The sequence below is a fragment of the Vidua macroura genome, chromosome Z (assembly GCF_024509145.1).
Source record: "Vidua macroura isolate BioBank_ID:100142 chromosome Z, ASM2450914v1, whole genome shotgun sequence".
Classification (NCBI taxonomy): Eukaryota; Metazoa; Chordata; class Aves; order Passeriformes; family Viduidae; genus Vidua; species Vidua macroura.
In genome coordinates, this window is record NC_071611.1 from 11877161 (window position 1) to 11894779 (window position 17619).

The 17619-nt window shown below is 38.1% G+C and overlaps 1 protein-coding gene across 4 annotated transcripts in view; it reads right to left on the bottom strand.

Moving 5' to 3' along the window:
* AOPEP (aminopeptidase O (putative)) overlaps positions 1-17619 on the bottom strand; it is a 196385-nt gene that overhangs the window by 111722 nt on the left and 67044 nt on the right. For all 4 annotated transcript variants that reach the window (XM_054004179.1, XM_054004177.1, XM_054004176.1 and 1 more), the window contains 3 exons: positions 7122-7311; positions 5279-5385; positions 45-147 (listed from right to left, as the gene is read on the bottom strand). In XM_054004179.1, coding sequence (XP_053860154.1) covers positions 45-147; positions 5279-5385; positions 7122-7311 — 400 coding nt within the window. The remainder of the gene's footprint in view (positions 1-44; positions 148-5278; positions 5386-7121; positions 7312-17619) is intronic.

A 17619-nucleotide genomic window follows, 5' to 3' on the forward strand; every position in this document is an offset into this window, starting at 1 on the left:
TATTCATAGAGCAATCTCAGTAAAAATCAGCTGACAACACTCACCTTCAAATAATGAACCTGCATGAAGATTTTTTCTGCTTTAAGACCATATTTGACAACAGAGGCTCCAGACTCACTCAGTTCTCCTGTGCTTTCCTTTTTGGGCCTAAAATGGAAACACACTAATTAAGTTTTGGATAAGTAACTCAAGAAAAAAGTCATACATTACAGGTTCTGATAGTTTAAAGCACTGTATGGCATAGTAACCTTAAACACCTGTGACTAGTTTAGTCTTTTTCTTCACCATAAGTATATAAATTTACTTAGATAGTCAAGCAAGTCAATTTTCTTCTAAATAAAATTCATCAGTAGGTTGGTGTAGTCTTTTTACAGCCAGCATGACACCAGGTTGCATGTCATTTTCCAGTACAGACACCTTATGAACAAAGATAAAAAAATAAACAAGTTTTCTCTTTTTTGCCTGAACTTTGGCTTAACAGCTTACATGACTATCCTTGCAAGAATAACCTCCTTCATCTGCATGGAATAGACTGCTGCAGAAAGTGTTCTGATTTTCATTTTTCCATTTGGGTTGGAAGAAAAGTAGTTCAAATGTTAAAAGAGGAAGTATTTTGCACACCGCTTTGAGGTTTACAGACAATTATGTCTAGAAAAAAAATACTATTTACTGCCTGATTTAAAATGTAATACAGCATCTGGTATGCCACAAATATACAGCAGTTAAGTGTGGAGGACTTCTAGGCCCTAAAGAGTACAGACTGAAACTAAAGAGAAGCTATGCAAGCATTTCTTCTTCATTTGTAAGAAGTGCCTTCACAGGCATAGTACTGAAGATCATCTTGATTTTTTTATTCCATTCAGAAAACATCCCAACCAACAGTAGTCTGAGAACAATTGCCTAACCCTGTGACTAAAACAACCTCTCCAGTTCTAAATGTGGATTTTGAAATGGCCAATCTTCGAAACCAAATTTCTTTCCCTTCATTTCTGTAGAATAGGGGAAATATGGGCCACAGCAATGTAAGATCCTTCAAACCACACCACTCATGCAAGAGTGATTTCAAGAGTTTTGTGATCAAATTTTTTTCCATATCTGTGTCTCATTTGACAAAAGTGTTCTTTCTGTGTCTTCTGTGTCACAGTTTCTTATTACAGTTTTGTCCAGAGTGCTAAATCAGGGTGGCTTCAGACATTATTATTAAGGCCTGTGCACATGAAAACCACTATACAGAAAATTTTCATAAAATGTAACTGTTTGGAATAAAATAGAGACAAAAAAATAGATTGAATTTTACACTGTATTTCTGACACAGTCCTCTTCCATATTATCATTCATGAATATCTTTCTAGATCTTCCCTCAACATTGAAAGAACAATACCAGTAACTGTTTTCTTATTCTATGGCAACACCAGTTCTTTCAGACTGTGTAATTGCTGCACTGTAGGAAAGCAGAAATCCAGCTATTTCCCTTCTGGATCAGTCTCCTGGAAGGAAGAACTGCTGACATTCCATACATGACTTTTCATCATTCTCTATATACATAAAACACAAAAACTGCTTCATTTCTCTTAATAAATAGCCTTGTCTGTTGACTTTGAAAAATGGAGTTTGAGCACAGGCTACAGAATCCACACTAAATTGAAATCTCTCTCATAATCACAATTATTCTAAATTAGGCAACCATATTTCCTTCCTCCTCAGACTTTGTGCCTGTGTAGATCCTAGGACTGACCCAGAAAGAAGTATTGAATCTGGATGATGGTAGTGAAGAATTCCATACAGAAAATATATACACATTCCTCTGCAACGGCTGTGTATATATTCTTGAAAATGTCTGTAAAGGAGTGTAACTATTTAGAATGTAACCCTGTTCTCTGCTATCAGGACTTCAGAACACTATTTTAAAGCAATTCTTACTGTATTTACCAGACATTGAAAGTACAAAGATTGAAATTTTGGTACACTGACCTACAAAAGCTGCATCTAATCCAGTAGATAAAGTCTACCATAAAGCTAAAGGCAAGATGACTTAAAATATTCAAGATGCTATTTGGCACATTTTAGATACCAGCAAATTTCTGAAGGAAGTAGAAGATGCTGCTTTCTATTTGCTGGGCAGATGAGTACATTGCACTAGTAAAACGACAATGCACTGGGATGTCCTTGGTAATTAAATGCTCTGATGTACCAGGTGGTCATGAAAACTTATGCAGAGACTGTAAGACACCATCAGAAAGCACATTTCCTATCAGATAGAATAAAGGTCTACAAACCTGACCTACAGAACTCTTCAAATCTGACCTACAGAGCAGTCAGAAGCATTGTCCTGACCATTCAGGACAGAATGGTCCTGACACAAGTGGACTCAGAGACTAATTTAGAGTTAGGTATCAACATTGGCTTGCCTTAATGAATAACCACAAGATGCAGTTCAGCCATAAGGGCCAGGAGACGAAACAAATGTCCACACCAGCTTTATTCTCAGAACAGAATGCTCTTCTTTGCTTTCCTAATAGGAGAGATGAGAGTGCTGGATGAGAGTTCTGGTGTTGATGACCACCAGCAAAACAAGTGCCAAGACCTTTTTCATAGGTGCTTTTATCCCTGCAGGTTTCTTTCAAATTCTGTGAGAAAATAGGCACAGGTCTGTTGGAAGTCTCATCCTGTATGAGCATGGATGTTCTACAAACTCCTTCTTCAGTGTTAAGATTTGCTCATGCTGCCTTTCAGAGCTGCTGCCTGTTGAAAAGACACTTATTCAATTTCTTTCTTACCTGACCTCTTTTTTTACAGGTAGCTTATGACACACTACTTACTATAACATAATACCAAGTGCCCATAATAAGAAGAAACATCAGGCTGATCATCAGTTTGCTGAATGGCTTTCACCCACTCTAAAAAGGTATTCATTTGATGGATCAAAAATTGATAGGATCACCTGGTAACTTTGGGGCAGATTATTCTAGCTGTCAGGAGAAAGCACAAATAATCATACAATCAGCAGGGAACAAAAAAAGTAATTGAAGAATGAGCTTATGCTTGGGAAGAGTGAGTTGGTTGATTTTTCTCTTCCTGAAATGATTGGCAAGAAGTAACAAATAGTTATAATTTACCTTTAATATTCTGTATAAAAGTACAAGTTAGAACCAGCTCAAGCCTCAGTACAGACTCACAACCCAGACCAAGGGCCAGGACTGAGATTTTCTCTCTTACATGCCAATTTTGGAAAGCAGGAGGTCATATTTTCAGATGGATGAAGAAAAGAAAAAAAAACCCAGTAAATATGCAAAAAGAGAATTTATTCATGTCCATGCCACAAAAGTAGTAGAAAATATTTATATCTGACTGAAATCAGTAGGAAGTCCTTAAATGCAGTCACAAGGAGCTAGAGATATCAGAGAAGAAGAAATGGCCAGAATCACAAAGTGGCATCATGTGCCTGGCCTGAAGTGTTTATTGGAGACACATTTTTTAAATGAGAAATTAATTTTTCACTCTTTTGTATTAGCATTAGGAATACTACTATTGAAAAGGTAAGAAAAATGCTTATTATTCTGTCTAATAAATGTGCAAGTCAATAGAAAGCATAAGTTTCATTTTCAAAATAAATCAATCCTTAAGTTTCAAACTACAAAGAATTATGGCCCTTAGAAATATTATTTTGAAAATTTACACCACATAACATTTGATTAAAAATAAATACAAAAGACAACAAATGTGATTCCATAATGTTGAAAATGGAAAACATTTATCCAGATAAACATCATATCCCAAGAACCAATATTAAAAAAAAATATTTAAACCAAACAAAAACCTCAGCATGTAAATTGGTAGTTGTGTTCGCAGCAGCTGTATAACAGCTAGTATAACAGCTGTATAATTAGTGATTAAGCTTGCTTTTGCATTCACAACTACGGTCAAATTATACACCTGAACATTTACACAACTGTGTAACTTCATTGACTCTGCTTACACGTAGATACACAATTCATCAGTAAACATAAAGTAAAACAGATCAGTGGAAGACTACAGTTACACAGATGGTGATATGCTTTTGGATTACATGAAGCCTTGGAGAGGAACTTCTATGTTGGTGAGCACTCTCTAGAGTGTCCAAATACAGAAGAGCCTTTTAGGTTCTGCTGGGCAAGCACAAGAAGAAGGGAAGATCTTAAACAAATGAAATGGCAACAGTCTTCCAAAAACATATAAAAACTGATAATCTAGATGGGCATCAATTTATTCTTAACTTCGACTTGGTGAAAGAAAGAAATGAAATCTACATTGTTGGAAATAAACAGGATTTCAGTTGCGCATTAGGAAGCAATTTTTAACTCTTAACACTATCTATCTTATTGAGACACTAATACAGCTTATGAAAAGCTGTATTTTCTCTTATGAAAACTTTTTTATTGGAGCCTTTTAAGAGCATGTTAGTAAGAACCCACTTAGGATGATCTGTGTGTACTGCCTTTATTTCAGAGCAGGAGAATAGACTATAAAATTGTTTGCAATCTGTCCCCGTACTTCCATGATTTGGTCAGAAATCATGGCTAATTTGAACTAGGATTAGTAAACTCATTATTCTTGGTCGCAGATTGTGAGGAGACAAGCCATAGAGGCTCAGTGGATCTTGAATTAGACAGACACTCAAGATCAAAGACTGTTTGAAAATTCCTAACACACCAATCGGAACAGATTATTAATTGCTGGCAAAGGAAGACTGTCTTTAGCTATCTATAAAGGAGCCTTGAGTTTAGCATCTGATACCTAAAGACCAAAAATCTATTTTAAATATAAATATTAGCAATTTCTAATTAGAAAGGAGGTTTATAAAGTTTATGTATTACACTTTTTCCTTGTTTTTTAAAGCTTCATTCAGCTTGGCAGTTAAATACCATACTAATGTATGTACTTGTCTTCAGCTACAGAAAATGACTCTATTATGGCTTCCAATAGTGAACTTTTTAAGGAAATGTTCTTTTATTTTTTTCCCTGAATAGAAGCTCTTGTAAACTGCTCAGAGACATTTCATATCAAAATAATCCCATGGTTTTCTAAAAGTTTCTATAACAAAGGGAGAAGCAATTGTATTATAGTCAAGATGTATAACCCAGTCAGTTTAATTTGCATTTTCTTTTTTTATTAGAAGGAAATAAGGAAATGCAGTGTATTTAATCAGATGATTGGGATGCATATCTTTTGAAGGGAGAAAATGTGGAAAACAGGAGAGAGTGAAAATACAAAAGCGATGATGGTGCTATCATATTGTTACCTTAAAACTTGCAGCTCTTCTTCAGAGTTTTGCACTTCATCTCTGAGTCGGCGCCAGCGAAGTAAAGCTTTCAATTCCTGTTGCCCTTTTATTTCATCATGTGATAGCTGCTTAGTAAACAAAAAACACAGATCACTGACTGCTGTTTCCCAACAGACAATAATTTACAGAACAAGAAGCTTGGTTTGTTTCTCTTTAATGTGCAGAAGAGGCAGGAAAGGGTATCAATATTCATGATAAAACAATAACAGTTGCTGCTATGAGAGATAATAGCAGCACTAAGGAAAACAAAAGCCTTATTGTGCATGTCAAATCAATAGTCAGTTAAATAGTTCTGGCTGAGAAGAGAGATGGGTATGTTGTTTTCCCTTTAGTGAATGGCAAGAAAGAACTGAATTTACAGCGATACCTGGCATAGAGGTTTTGGTTGCATCCCTACCCTTCCCAAATTGTGAGCAAAGAGCTACATCGTGTCCTGGCTTCATTCCTCTTTCCTACTACTTCTGCCATACTCCTGAAAGCTCCCTGTTGTGTTTTCCCCCATTTATGTAATATTAACAGAGATTCCTACTTATGAAATAAATGCCAGGTTGCCAGCTGACAAAGAATTGTTTTGAAAATAATTGTAATTTATGTTTCTCTATTATAAGAATAGATGGGAAACTGGGGAAAGCAAAAGCAGCTAATACTACCTTGCATTACATTCAATCACAACTGAAATTATTCTCGGGCACTATGGAATACACTCATAATCCTTAAATTCTATGATTGCATTGCATCAAAACTACTCAATGATGTTCAAAAAGTATGCCTTATATGGTAACAAAGGAATTAATCACTCTGTTCTTTTGTTTTCTCCTTTACACTCAGCTCCAAGGAAGATGTCTACTACAATCAAAATGCTTTCAAGTGACTAACAAAAGCAAAGACTTAATGTGAACAGCTCACAGCAGTGTAGTTATGTTCAATGTGAAGGCACTAATGCATTTTAGAACCAAAAGGGAAAAGCCAAGTGTTTAGACAGCCTTTCTCTCTTTCTTTTTCCAGAAATATGGTACATAACAAAGCACTCTGTTTAGTTTGGTGCTATAGATATGCCAGATACTTAATAAAATGGAGGTTCAGAAGAGTGTATTATGTCAGTTCCCAGTTCTGCCATCCTTGTCCTCAGGTGGAAATATGCAGACTAAAGGTGTAGAACCTGACAAAAGGTACAGGAAGGAGTGACACACGAAATGCTTGTAGTAGCAGAGGTACTACAAAAGTAAGAGTTGCATTAGAAAAACACTTTTCTAGCTTTCACCTTAAGCAAGGCAATGATTTCTAAGTCTCTGACAGGACAGTAACTTGGTGGGCAGTAGAAGAGAAAAAAAAAAGTGTAAGTGCCAGTGTGCCCCATTTCAAATCATCTTCTATTTCACTTTGAGGTACCTTTTATGGTCATCCATAGGATGAAACCAAACAATTTTAATTAGGTACCTAGAATATTACAATATGCAGTAAGACTGTTGATTCTTCCAGTTTCAGGTATACAACAGAAGTGGAAAGAATGCACAGCAATTGTTTGATAATTGAATTTTAATAACTGAGTATAAAATTTGTGGGAAGGTAATAATTGACAAACAGATGTTTCTATTCTCATTTGCACTGACTCCTACCTCTATAAAGATTGGTATTCATTGCGGATTACTTTTTTTTTAATCAAGTAAGCATGCAAATTCCAATACCATTTTAAAATATGTTACTTCATAGCACAGTTTGTATTTTGAGGTTTAATTTATATCTAATTCACAAATAATTTTGATTTCCACATTAATTTTGAAGCAACATGTCATCACCTTACCTGTTGTGCCCTAGCCCAAAATATATCTTCTAAAAAAGTGGCAAACCCTTCACTTATCCACTCTTCTGTCCAATCACGAGCACCAATGGCCAGTCCAAACCAAGCATGAGCAATTTCATGGCACAGACGTGTTCCACAGAGATGGCTTCCTCCTGGCAGTACACTCTGTGACAGAAAGATGATGTGTGGGCTGCACAAGAGAAATGAGTGACAGAATCCATTACTGACCTGTTACAATGTGTATTGCATGGACATAATAATAACAATATAACCAAAGAATGGCCTGAATTGGATGGACCTTGAAGATCCCCTGGTTTCAACTCTCCTGCTGTGGACAGGGACACCTTTCATTAGTCTCAGTAAGTCAGATACCCATCCAAACTGGCCTTGAATCTCCCAGAGATGGGGCATCCACAGCTTCCCTGGGAAACCTGTGCCAGTGACTCACCATCCTCAGAAGGAAGAACTTTTTCCTAATATCCAGCCTCAACCTACTCTCTTTCAGTTTGAAGCCATTCCACCTTGTCCTGTCACTACATGCTCCATAAATAGTCTCTCTCCATCTTTTTTGCAGGCTCCCTTCAGGTCAGCTTTATTAGCCTGTTAGCTTCTTATTAGTGTATGCATGCTAGGTCATGACTAACAGTTTATATCTCAGGAATTGTAGGAATTAAGTCATATTTTATTGTTGGTTGGCAGAAAATCAAACTAAAACTCCACTGTAAGGTATTTGACCATCAAACAGCTATTAATTGTAAGAAGTAACTTCAACCAAAGTTTTATATTTTTTATGTTACAAGACTGATTTATTTCAATAGAAACATTTATGTATAAGCCAGGATAATAAAAGCAGTGTTAACATTGACAAGTATTTATCAGTTAAATGATCAAAGATGGAAATAAATAAAGGAGAAACTTTAATAAAGAAAACAAATCAGTATCCAAAAAAGCTTCATACATAGTAAACCACATGTTTGTCAAAATTTCAAACAAGCTAAGAAGATACCATCTCGTGATAAGAGTTGATAATTTTTGCAAATGCAGAGATAGGAGAACATATTTTACTACAACCACAGAAGGGAGAAGCAGTAGATATCCGCTTTTTAAAACAGCAAGGGAACAACCCAGTCTGTATCTAGTCTGCTTTGTACTCAAGCAAGAAGAAGAAATTGCAGAGGAAAACTGTTATGAATTGTCACTCTGCTATTGAAAATACCCTGAACTGCAAGTTACTGCAGTTCTCAATTCATGTGCTACTGTAAGGCAATTTCTGCTACGCTTACAGACATTACAGACCTTAACATCTCAAAGACGATACAACTTTTAAAACTCAGTACATCTAGGAAATAAAAGGAGCAGAATTAAGATCTCTGACTAATACCCAAGGCATTAACAGGGCATGATGTCACGGATGGGGTTAGCAAAGACACAAACCAAGACCGCCATCCACAGAATGTTCCTGCATTAACCTATGGTATCCATGATCTGTATTCCAACTCTTTTCTCACTTTTCTCTCAGTTACAAAGGAAATAAAATACAAGCATACCTTCAAGACCAGAGGTCTTTAAGTCTAGCTTTCCAAGCATGGGAGGGGAGTCTATGGCCTTAAGACATTTCCAAGAGTCAAATATTATTCGTCAGCGTTCCAAAAAGCTTCCCCACCCATTCTACCCTTCCGTTGGAAATGTTAAAACACCCACAGCTTTCTTGCAACCAGCTGGATGTCTGGTACTGGGACCATAAAATATGATACACATGTAGATAGAAAAACATACTCAACAACTATGTCCTTATAAAAAAAAGTAATTACCCAGCCAAGAAAGTTAATACATTTCAATCAGACATTGTAAGACACAATGTAAGAAGTTACAGTACTTAATCAAGAAATCAAGTAAAACAAAAATGCAAGTAAAAACAGCAGCTCTCCAAATCTTTGCCAAAAGCAATTCCAATTAAGAGAATGAAGGGAGAGAGAGATGGGGGGAAAGTGTGAGCACAGAAGGTGCAGAACACGATAAATCTTTTATTATAAAGCCCCCAAATAATAACTACAGTTTTGAGGTTATTACTTTGGTCCGTTTTAAGTAAATGACCCCTAGTTGTGGCATATGTACAGTGCTACAAAGAAAAACTGCAGAAACAGACCAAGTAAATAACATTCCAGTCATACTGGTGGCAACATTTCAGCCACTTGGTTAAGTAAAACACACAGCACAATGTAACTTCATGCCTCATAAACAGGCTCACAGAACAGTTTGCATTTTAGATCTATTGCAGGAAAATATACAATAAAGTTTGCAATTCCTGCTTTCTCCAATCACTTAAAAACCAGAAATGCCACATTTAGACAATACTCTCTTTTACAGATGGAATACAAATTACTTCAGTGAAAGAAAAATGTATATAAGTTAAATTTTGGCCAAAGAATATGAGCACAGCTTCCTACAAGGCTAAAATAATATTATGTTCTGCAGCACAATTTAATTTTAGATTCTGATTAGAGACAGCAAGTTCCTTTCCTAAGAACAACTTAAATGATTTCTTTTATTTTGTTTGCCCTTAACAAACAGTACTATCTCTAATTCAAACCATTGAAAAGTTCCCATTCTTCTTAAAAGTAATTTTGTCAAAGACTGAACATGTCTCTGGAAGATGTCCAGCACCTATTAGTTTGGAAGAAGTTTACATCTATGTATTTGTTTAAAACACAGATTATCTATTTTCAATAAATATTTGAATTACAGAAAGTCTGCTCCACTTATACTAACCAAATCTACCTTTTTAATATCATCTAGGATGTGCAATGTTCATAGAATGGCTTGTATCAGAAAGGACCTTAAATATCATGTAGTTCGAACTCTGCTGCTGTGGGCAGGAACACTTTCCACTAGACCAGGTTGCTCAGAGCCCCATCCAGACTGGTCTTGAGTACCTCCAGAGCTGGTAAGTCACAGCTTCTCTGAGAAACCTGTTCCAGAGCATCACCACCCTCCCAGAAAAGATTTCTTCCTAACATCTAATCTAAACCTTCTGTCTTTGGGCTTGAAGCCATTCTTCCTCATCCTGTCACTACCTGCTCTTGCAAAAAGTCTTTCTCCATCATTCTTATAGGCTTCCTTCAAGTACTGGAAGGCTGCAGTTAAGCCATCCCAAAGCCTTCTCTTTTCCAGGTTGAACAAATCCAATTCTCTCAGTCTTTCCTCACAGGAGAGGTGCTCCATCCCTGTAATCATCTTGGTGACCCTTCTTTTGACTCCCTCACTTGAACAGGTTGATGTCCTCTCTGTGTTCTGTGTTGGGAAAATGTTATGAATGTTATTAATTGCACGTTGTTACTTAGCAGCACTGCACCTAAAGCACTCCATAATTCACAATGTGTCTAAGTGAAAAGTAAAATAATTTGACTGGTAACTAATTTTTTTTTTTTTTTTTTTTTTTTTTTTTAACAAGAAGAGGAAAGTGGCCCTCCTACCATCTGTTTGGTTTACTAGAAAAAAAATATAAGGCTTGATATCCATTTTTTGATTCTAATTGAATAGGAAAGAAATCCATCCATACATTAGAAATGGGCAAAGATGATTCAGCTCAGAAATTACATCAAGACCTGACAAGGACTGTGCAGCTTATAAATGCCTTTAGCAAGAAGGGTCCAAGTTTCTAAAGCAGGCCAGAACAGGCAAGCTGGATATGGTAAAAAAGATGGGAAATTTCTCCCAGTTAACAAAAAAACCAACAACCCGACTAGTCATTCCCAGGAAGCTGGACAAGTTCCCAATGGCTCCAAGAAAAAAAGTTAATGACTTGTTTTTGACAAGTATACACTTGGTTACCCTTCTAAAGCAAAAGAGCATTATTCTGACCAGAATCCCATGCTCATAACTTAGATACTTGCATCACCTGACTGGAAGAAGGAACAAGTTCTCCCTCCCAGTTAAATTGCAGTTAAGGGACATCTCGACACTGTAACTATGGCATGAATGAATATAAAGGAAAAAACTGTGTCCCAAAGGGAAAGAAATTGTTGTTGTGAAAGACCAAGGAGTCCCGATGTTACAATCATTCAAATCCACCCATGTACACATCCTTAATAGATAGTCTCTTAACAAATAAAAGGTTTCCAATGAGTCCTAAAGCTCTACTCATCTGAGAAGCCAAATCTCTGACAGGAATTTTTAAAAACTTACTCTAGACTCATGATTTAGATGCAAATGCTGCTTTGCATACAGTCTGCAAGAGTGTGCTATCTTTGGCTGCTCACACATAATCAGATGAGACACACAGCACAAACCCTAGCCAAATGTATATGCAGGAACCTAAATATGCATTTAAGATGGGAACCTGAAGTTCATTTCTGACAAATTTGTTCCATTCATTTTGAAGTAGAAATCTTTCTGTCTTAACACACATAGCTCTGCATTTTTTTACATATTTGTGGAAATAACAGAGCCAAGACTATTGTCACCTAAGAAATAATGCTTCTTAAGTCAAATTAGCACCAAAAATCACTATCACAGATACCACTTACATATACATATATATGTATTAAAAATATTTTGAGTTTTCTATTTAGAAAAAATGTAATCAGATAATAAACGGATTATCTGATAAATGGGTGAGACAGTTATTGTAGTTCTAAAAAATCCCTTCTTAAATATGTAGAAGGGAGCAAGGGAAGTCTCAAATATTTGCATAGGAACATATTAAAATTAAGGTATAAAGATTACTGGAATTTGGGAAAGTTAGAGAATTAAATGACAATTCTTCACAAACAGTTCATGCAAATTCTCATCAGTTGCCTTTAATCTTATGTTGGTTTTGCTCAGCCTGGTTTTTGGTAGTGGAGGGGCCACAGAGGTGACTTCTGTGAGAAGCTGGAAGTTTCCACCAGAGCCAATCCCTGATGGCTCTGAAGATGGACATACTGCTGGCCAAAACTGGGCCAATTAGAGATGGTGGTAATGCCTCTGTGATGACATATTTAAGAACAAAATCAAAACAAAGTCACAAGTTTTTGCTCCTAGTCAGAGAAGAGGAGGTGAGAACATGTGAGGGAAACAATATGGAGACACCAAGGTCAGTGGAGAAGGAGGGGCAGGAGGTGCTCCAGGCACTGGAGCTGAGATTCCTCTGCAGGCCATGGTGAGATCTTGGTGAAGCAGCTGTGCCCCTGCAGCCCGTGGGGATCCACAGGAGATGCAGAGATCCACCCACAGCCCGTGGGGATCCATGGGGGATGCAGAGATCCACCCACAGCCTGTGGGGATCCAGGGGGGATGCAGAGATCCACCCACAGCCCGTGGGGATCCAGGGGGGATGCAGAAATCCACCCACAGCCCGTGGGGATTCAGGGGAGATGCAGAGATCCACCCACAGCCCGTGGGGATCCAGGGGGGATGCAGAGATCCACCCACAGCCCGTGGGGATCCAGGGGGGATGCAGAGATCCACCCACAGCCCGTGGGGATCCAGGGGGGATGCAGAGATCCACCCACAGCCCGTGGGGATCCAGGGGGGATGCAGAGATCCACCCACAGCCCGTGGGGATCCAGGGGAGATGCAGAGATCCACCCACAGCCCGTGGGGATCCAGGGGAGATGCAGAGATCCACCCACAGCCCGTGGGGGAGGTGCCCAGGCCAGAGCAGGTGGATGCCTGGAGGAAGCTGTGATCCAGTGGGAGACCTGGTGGGGAGAGAGAGCCCTGCTTCCAGGCTGGAGCAGCCTGTCCTTGGAGGACTGCACCCTGTGGAAAGAGAGGCCCACGTCACAGCAGTTTTGGGAGGACTGTGTGCCCATGGGAGGGACTAACGTTGCTGCAGGTGCAGTATGGCTGCTGCTCCTGAGAGTGGACCCACACCTGGGAAGCTCACTGAGAACTGTCTCCTGTGGGAGGGACCCCATGGTCTCACAGGGGAAGGACTCCTCTCCCAGAGCAGAGGAAGAAAATCTCGGTGATGAACTGACCAAAACCCCCATGCCCTGTCCCCTGTGCTGTCTGTGGGAAGGAGGGAGGGGCTGGGAGAAAATGCTGTTGTAAGGTCTTAATTTACTTCTCTTTATGGTCCTCTGACTCTGTTAGTAATAAATTCACTGCATACCCTTAAGCTGAGCCTCTTTTGCCCCTGAAATGTTTTCCCCCAGTCCTTATCTCAACTCACAAACCCTTTGTTAATTTCTTTCTCTCCTCTGCCCAGCTGTGACAGGGGAGGGTGAGTGAGCAACTTTCATGGGTGCCTGGCATTTGGCCAGTGTCAAACCATGACAAAACTACATTCTTCCAGTGATACAAAGAGCAGTATCAATATGATGTCTGCAGTATCTATATCAGACTTTGAATGTTAGCTTAATTTATCTTTGTGGGTACTTGCGCCATTGGAATGCACAGGACCACTCAACATCCACTTTCTTACCTCTGTAATCTCCATTGGTCTAGTGTAGGTTACAGTGCAGAACTGAGAGAACTACAATCTTTTTAACCTCTTAGGTTTACAGTATACCAGAAACTCAAATATATATTCAGATGCAGTTGTAGAGATAAGGATCTGGTAGAATAATCTGAGCACTATTCTAGAAATAATGGAAGCTAATTTTTAAAGTTTTGCCTTCCTACCATCATAGGGAGAAACCAAAAAGTGGCGGAAGTTACAGCTGAAAGTCATTCTAGAGCAGATGACTAACATTTTACTCCATAAGTCATGCAGCAACACAGTAGGGTAGGCAACATGGAAAGAAAAATAACCCCCATGTTTTAGAAGGACGATAGTAACAGTCAACTCAGTTCTGCAATTCAAAATCAAAAATGTAAATTTCAATCAAGTGCCTAAATAATGATCTGAACACCAAAGCAGCAGCTGCTCAGTGAACTGGTAATCTTGTCTGTCTTGCATATTTTGCAGCCCCAAACCAGACTAGTAAGGACATGTATAAACAAGGGTGAAACCCTCTCAGGAGAAACTCTACTGCTGTTCAACAGCAAAACCAGTACTTGCCATAAAACTGAAGAATTTGTATAGTGAAACGAAAAAGACAACATGAGTCTAGGCTCAAAACTACCATACAAACAGCAGGGTTTGCAACAATTCTTCATCCTTCTCAATATCTTCAATCCCATATTAACAACAAATCAACAGCCATGAAGAAAACATAAAAAGTCAGTATGTATTTATCACATACAACTGTGACACCTTTCTAAGGTCTTTGGACTTATAGGTCACAATTTGATTTCTGCACTTTATTCAGAGAGAAGATTTCATAAAGTTTCTTCAGAGACCAATGTAGCTTTGTAACTTTATGATGAATAAAAATAAATTAATCCACATTGAAAATATTGACAAGAGTTGACAAATGTAATCTTTATATGCTAGGAGACCTTACTTTGCTACCCCAAAAGGACCAGTCATACTGACCTGAAACAAAAGTATACAAGCTTGATGTGCTTCAAAAATAAAAGAATTTTACACACTCCCACATGATAGCATAAAGGAAGACTATCAACCCAACTCATTCTACATAATTAAATTCTCTTAACTTTACACTCAGTGTCAGGGGACATGAATTATAAAATGCAGAGCTGTATCTCCTAAAACAAGATACTTATTGAGTTGCCAAATAAAATGCCTACTTAGCAGACAAGAAACATTTTGGAGGTTTTAATATCTGTACCAGGTTTGCCAAAAAGGTGCCTTATTATGTTTAATTTCTTTTCTAGAATAGGACCTGTTTTCAATTTCTAGCTTTCTTCTAGAGATCAGCTTCTCTGTCCACAATCAAAGTAAAATATACAATGTTAACACCACAGACTCAAACTACTGCTTGCAAGGGAAGGTTACAAGAATTTTCCTAGACCTGACTATCAAGACTGGGAGAACACCACAAAATAGAACCATAGAATCGTTTCATTTGGTAATGGCCTCTAAGATCATCAAGTCAAACCATTAACCCAGCACTGCCAAGTCCACCTTTAAACCATGTCCCTAAGTGCCACATCTACACATTTTCTAAATACCTTCAGAGAAGGTGACTCTGCCACTTCCCTGGGTAGCCTGTTCTAATGCTTGGCAACTCTTTCTGTGAAGATTTTTTTTCTAATATATACCTCCCCTGGGGCAAGTTGAGGCAATTTCCTGTTGTCCTGTCATTTGTTACCTGGGAGAAGAGACTGACCCCCGCCCGGCTGCACACTCCTCCCTCTCTGGGAGGACAAATTTTGTTGTAGAGAACAAAAAGGTCTCCTCTGACCCTCCTTTCCTCCAAGCTAAACAACCCCAGCTCCCTCAGTTGCTCCTCACAGGACTTCTGCTCCAGACCCTTCTTCACCAGCTCTGCTGCTCATTTCTGGACACACTCCAGCTCCTCAATGTCCTTCTAACAGTGACGGGCCCAGAACTGAACATTCCAGATGTGGCTTCACCAGTGCCCAGCACAGGAGGACAATCACGGCCCCAGTCCTGCTGGCCACATTATTGCTGGTACAGGGCAGGATGCCATTGGCCTTCTTGGTTACCTGGGCACAGCTGGCTCATGTTCAGCCACTGTTGACCAGCAACCGCATGTCCTCTTCCAGTGAGCACTTCCCAGCCACTCTGCCCCAAGGCTATAGCAAAGGTGTGGCTGTTGTGACCCAAAGGCATGACCCAGCACTTGACCTTGTTAAATCTCATATCACTGACCTCAGCACATCCAGCAGGCCAATGCGCCCACCCAACTTGTTGTTTGCAAACGAACAATCTAGTAATAATACAAGTAATTTCTTCAAATTATGTCTCATCCTCTCCCTAACACAGAGCTGTGCTTTTACAAAAACTCATAGATCAACTTACCTGTGGCTGATACCCTGCTGTACGCATATGATGCTAATATATCCTATCTGCCTAAAATATCCTGACTTGGGAAGTAAAGCAAGAAGGGGACAAAGAATGGTGTATTTTACATAAAAACTTCAGTCTGATATCTGAGACTCAAGTATTGGCAATAAGTTAACTCAATTTTGTAATAAGATCATTAGCAACTAGACGTGACAAAAACAACCAGGAGTCAAATAAGAGCTGTAGAGCTGAAGAGTTATTAATCTGTTAGCCTGTGATGCCCCTAGGATGCCTAACAACACCTTTAGCTCACTTCTTTTCATCTTCCACATTCTGTATCACAATGAGGAAATTGCAGAGCATGAACATGTTTTTGAATTCTCCGTATTTTCTTTACTAATGTCATATGTAAGCTCAACAATATCTGTTCATTTAGAAAGTTCCACAATCCCAAAATTTGCGACAGGCAGCAAATTGCTTGCTATGGTAAAGAGAAGCAAACACAGAGAATTATGGGGTGGGGGGAGAGAAACAATTACAATTTCAAAACCTCAAGTTCCCATCAAGATTTTCTTACAGATTTGTTTGAAACCTCTTGTCCAAAAAAACCCACAAAGTAACCAAACTTCTATAGAAATCAATTACACAACATCTCCTAGTAACAAATGGTTACAACACTGTCAAAAATCTTACAGCCCTCTTTCCAAGAGAAACAAGACCTCAAAACCTGGAGAGACTATGGCTTTTCATGTTGTATGTCACAAAATGACTTTTCCATATTTAATTGATTTAGTTAAGTGATTTATGGCTAAGTGTAAATTAAGTGACTTCAATAAATATAAGCACCTGTTTCACTACTAAAAAAAAAGCAACAAAGCCGACTCTGTATTTTATGCAGCTCAGTTTCTAACCTTCACACTTCACTTCCAACTGCTCCTCAAAAAAATAGACTCTGCTAACACTGAAAATAATTTGTAACACCATTTTCCAGATCCCTTACTAAATATTCATACTATAAAACTTCACTGTCTCATGGCAGACATTTCCAAACAAATCTTACAAGCTACACAAATGAATTTGGTTGTGTTTTTCTTAAAAAACAGATTTTCTTAAAAAACAGACAGATTAGAAGTCAAACTACAGTAATTGAATTATAGAGCAAGAAATAAAGATAAATAAAATAAATTCATTTCTCTGCAAAGTATCTTATGATATGGATTTTTTAAACTTATATTTTTTGTTTGATGTAAGAGAGCTGATAGACCACAATGATGATAAAACATCTTTACTCTTGCTGAATATAGGTAGCTTCACAAAAGATCAGAGGCTGAGAAACAAATTTTGTTCATGTCTAAGGAGACAGAGGGAATATCACAGATCCACTAAATTCAGCAAGAATTTTATATACAGAAAAAATGCAATTTGCAAATTCATTATTTTACATTATGAGTTTTCTATGTTCCAGATTTTATATGAAACTTTTACCACATTTCTGAGTTCTTCTAAATAGCAGAAACTGGTCAACTGAAGAAAATATTAGAAACACCTAACAGTTATACTATTAACCATGTGAAAATACTTAATAACAAATAATAGTGTGGAAAGTCTCTAATTGAAACATGTGTTTGTATTAACTTCTTTTCATTTAACACTGATTTATATTAGGACCACAAAATTAATCGTACTTACTTTTAA